Raw genomic sequence first — 4,082 nt, forward strand, 5'->3', positions numbered from 1 at the left:
TCATTCACAATACCAGTCCACTTTGGGGGATAATGTACTGTTAAGAGGATGTTCCATTTTTGCGCAGGGGTGATTTGGAACAGTCCAATGTTGCGTGGGAAGGGGTATGGCTGAAATATGCTGTATTTGCTCTTAAGCAAATGTCGGCCTTTCTAGTATTTAAGTATTTGTACTAGGGCTGTCTCCAGCATTAGTTTTTTTTCCTTCCTACTCTTTGTTTGGGAGGTGGGTAGATACCCACCCTTGGATGATTTTAATTGGAATTTGACAGCCTGTGTTGTTAATGTTGTTCTTAAATCTGTCATTGTCAGTTTAAGTCAAGATTTTTGGATGAACGGGATGAAATCTTTTTTCATTCCAACAAGAAAATTTCCGTCCTTGGACAGAGGGACGGGTCTTGAAATATGACCAAAGTAAACTTTATTTTTTTATTGTTCTTGATGTCTAATATTTCCCATGATGCACAGCGCCCCCAGCCAGACGACCTCCCACATGATGTCATACCCGACCTCTGACCCCATGTGGCGCTCCGGAGGCGAACACCTGTCCCACGACATCGTGCGGAGGGTACACCTGGGTGTCTCACCTGCCGAGGATGTCAAACAGTGCAGCAGGTGAGGGAGGGCTTTCTTTTCTACATACTGTAAATGCAGTAGCGGGAAAAGGACTGTTTGCGGTGGTTTTAAGTTCTTAAGTACTTTTGTTAATAGTATTACCCTTGCAAAACAAAATATGCACAACTAACAAAAGAAGACTTTTTCAAATATATAATGTCATCAGTTAACTATGATTTGATAGAAGAACTCTGTAAGTTCGTCTTCACATGTTTTAAGAAGAGGGAGGAAACATGTAGAAATATAGTCGTAAGTAGAACATAGAATAGCTTACTTATCAGACTCTTTGTATGCGACTTACTGCATTTAGCCCTAGGAGGGCATGAATATGCAATAAACTTCATTGTTATTGTTCTCGGTAGCACCATGCACTGTAGTCTCTTACTGCCATGCAAAAACATAAAACCACCGCAAAAAATTCTGCATTTACAGTAGTTCTAAATGGTTGTTTTGCCAATTACTTCTTTGTGAATATGCATTTCCAATGTATAACTAATACTTCAGATTTGTTTCAATGCCGAACTCAAAACGTCGAGAAATCTTCTCTCCCACCATGCTTCAAAGTTCAGTCCCCACAAAAAACAGATAGAATTTACAATAGTTAACTTCATGTTCATACCAGGTAATAAAAGTTGATCCAGAAAAGGTTACATTTTCTCCATTTTTTTGTTGTTTTGTTTGGTTTTAATTAGGATTTCCATTAGTGACCGATAGTCACTATTCTTCCTGGAGTCCGGATGAATGGTACTCATTTTCACCTGAGTAAAGTGAGGAAAGTTGTGTAAAGTGCCTTTCCCAAGGGCACAAGATCAGGGTTCGAACTCAGGACCTTTTGGGCCTGAGCCTTACGTGCTGCCGATTGCGTCACATGTTTTTCTTATAGTTAAGTCATTTAAAGATGTTTTTTTGCTGATAGCTGTTCCATTTGGTGTGCTCCCTCCCCCAGGTGTTCCTCCACATCCCTACTGAAGTCCTTTGCGAAGACATCAGCCCAGAAGGCGTGGGACCAGCGCTGGGCACGGCAATGTCTGTGTGGGGGCCAGTGGAGAAAAGTCACTGAAGATGACGACTAATAGCTGACTAACGCTAGTTTACCTTTATCCGTGGGGTAACTTATATCCGTCAAGACATTGCATTTAGATGCATCAAGACAACGGATGGTGCAAAATTTTGAAAATGACTATAATAGTTTGAAAGCATTGCAATTTAAAAAAGCCGTCTGTCGATTTGATATCCCTAAATAATCTTCCGTTAAAAGTAATGGATATAGGTTACCCCGCGGATAAAGGTGAATCAGTGTTATAAATCAAGACCAATAATCTTTTATTGTTTCTGTGGAGCAAAATTTTGCACAATTTCAACTCTTATGATATTCTGTTGGGTAAAAGGAGGTATCCAAAGAAAGGAAACGGACTGAAGATGATAAGTAACACACCAAAAAGCACTTCCTGAAGCAACTGGATATGATTTTTGGAAACTGTCAGACATTCCAGACACCCTACATTGTCTTTAGTCAGTGACATGGTTGATTGAGTAACTGCTTTTTGTGGTATCTTACTGCCTGGATGTCTAACCTTCATAGATGAACACAAAAGGATCTGGATTGAGACCAAGTTTTTGACAGTCATAACTCCAGTCTTTGTCAAGAAATAGATAGATGAATCCATATAAGATGTGCATCTTTCAAAACATTTATTGCAGATGGTTTCCGTGCGTGCTAACGTTAAAACTATCAGCCTTTATATTATGTTACTACAGAGAAAGCTGGAATACACGCTAGTTTCATTTAATGGTACATTTTTGTATGTATACCTTTGTGGTTGTCAATTAAAACAATAGAATACATGGTGTCACTTTCCTTTGTTAGGCCACTGCTTTGTACCTTTTGTATGTGTCTAGCACCCTATTGTTTCCATCAAGAGTAGATTGTTATTGTTCATTCAGAATTTCTGATATGGGCAGTTGGGTATTTTATTTCCTTTGGAAATATCAAGATTACAATTCTGAAGAATCAAATCCAAATGTCTTTTATTCCAGTGGAAATGAAACTGTCAGTCCCACCCAGGTCTTTCCGGTGAAATAACGGATTTGCTGAGTAACTTCCTGGTTGTGTGTTACACCTGTTTACATTTACTCACCTGGCGAAAGTGACAATAGACATCCTGTCCGAAGAATAGATATTACCTGTTTTATAGTCCATTAAAAAAGCTCCAAACCTTAACTCTATGCCTCATTCTATTGTTTTCTTGGTAGGAATACGTTTAGGACACACGTTTTGAGGAAAAATTTACGTTTTAGGAGTATTTTGAGGGAAAAACTTTACATGTATTGTCCAGACGAACAGGTGATTTCGGCTTACCACTGTGTATTGTCCAAATATGGTCAATGATGTCATGATGAACTTTGGTAACACTCCGCGTACAGAAATAAAACTAAGCCATTTAATACGGATATTCGATAAAAGGAGATTTCGAAAATTTATTTTTTTAATGAAATTTATTTATTTTTGGCGGGATTTATCAAACATATTGAAGAAGAAAGAGTTTTATTTTAAGGACTATATTCTGTCTCGCGGAAGGCTAACATCCTCCGCCCTGAGTGAAGCGGTATAAACAGAAAAGTTTGAGGTTGATCGACAGGGCGGCCAAACGATAGGAAATCGCGGATTTTCCTCAGTTTTCACGATGAGTTGCTGTAGTGGGAGATGTACGCTCATAGCGTTATGTTTTCTACAACTGGTGAGTCAATCTTCTTTCTTCTTATCCTCCAAATTGCACGATTTTACGTGAATTTCTCTCCGTTATAGCGACTCAAAGCTTGAGGCTATAGGCTACAACCGGCTCGCGCGAGAGGCCACTTCAAATTCTCATCCATTTTTACGATCATTCTGACAATTTCTACGTGTCAGGAACTCTTATATACGATAGACAGAGTTGGGTAAGGTCTTGTAGGTCTAAATCTCACTAGTATTTGTTCGGTAGCGGTTCCAGTAGGCTAGGAACAAACAAAACACCACATGTTGAAATCGCAACCACACACACCGACCGCCGATCTCAACATGGCCGCCTAGGTGTTCGATTTTAAAACAAGTGACAATTAGACTGAAAAATACTCTTTTAAGAGAACATTTAACATCTGTGAATTACCCATACACCTCAGATATGGTTTAAACTGTGTAGTAAATTTTGGAAATGTTTAATTTTGCCAGGAACACAGATTTAGGCAACTGTAGTTCGAACATATATTATGCCCCCCTCCCACCCTGGAAAAGAATAGCTAACCTCTTGAGTCAAGTATTACCACAGACGCCAAGGTTAAATAACTCACTATGTTTACAGAATGTCTAACGATATTTCCACACACAAACACGCTATGATCTGTGTGCAGAAACATATAGATCATTTAACTAGAGTTACATATGGTTTTGGTTAGGCCTAGAAAAATCAGTGTTGTGTTTCAGATAATTTA

The 4,082-nt window shown here is 38.9% G+C and overlaps 2 protein-coding genes across 3 annotated transcripts in view; both read left to right on the forward strand.

Moving 5' to 3' along the window:
• LOC118404163 (mediator of RNA polymerase II transcription subunit 16-like) overlaps positions 1 to 1,836 on the forward strand; it is a 17,697-nt gene extending 15,861 nt beyond the window's left edge. The window contains exons 12-13 of the mRNA XM_035803187.1: positions 468 to 614; positions 1,561 to 1,836. Of these exons, the coding sequence (XP_035659080.1) occupies positions 468 to 614; positions 1,561 to 1,687 (274 nt within the window). The 3' untranslated portion in view covers positions 1,688 to 1,836. The remainder of the gene's footprint in view (positions 1 to 467; positions 615 to 1,560) is intronic.
• A 1,352-nt stretch (positions 1,837 to 3,188) lies between these two features.
• The window catches only part of LOC118404161 (sodium/potassium-transporting ATPase subunit beta-1-interacting protein 2-like), a 45,526-nt gene continuing 44,632 nt past the window's right edge, over positions 3,189 to 4,082 (forward strand). The window contains exon 1 of one of the 2 annotated variants that reach the window (XM_035803184.1): positions 3,189 to 3,352. In XM_035803184.1, coding sequence (XP_035659077.1) covers positions 3,299 to 3,352 — 54 coding nt within the window. In that variant the 5' untranslated portion in view covers positions 3,189 to 3,298. The remainder of the gene's footprint in view (positions 3,353 to 4,082) is intronic. The other variant, XM_035803183.1, reaches the window with a different exon arrangement.

This window comes from Branchiostoma floridae, chromosome 17 (genome assembly GCF_000003815.2).
Source record: "Branchiostoma floridae strain S238N-H82 chromosome 17, Bfl_VNyyK, whole genome shotgun sequence".
NCBI classification, from domain to species: domain Eukaryota; kingdom Metazoa; phylum Chordata; class Leptocardii; order Amphioxiformes; family Branchiostomatidae; genus Branchiostoma; species Branchiostoma floridae.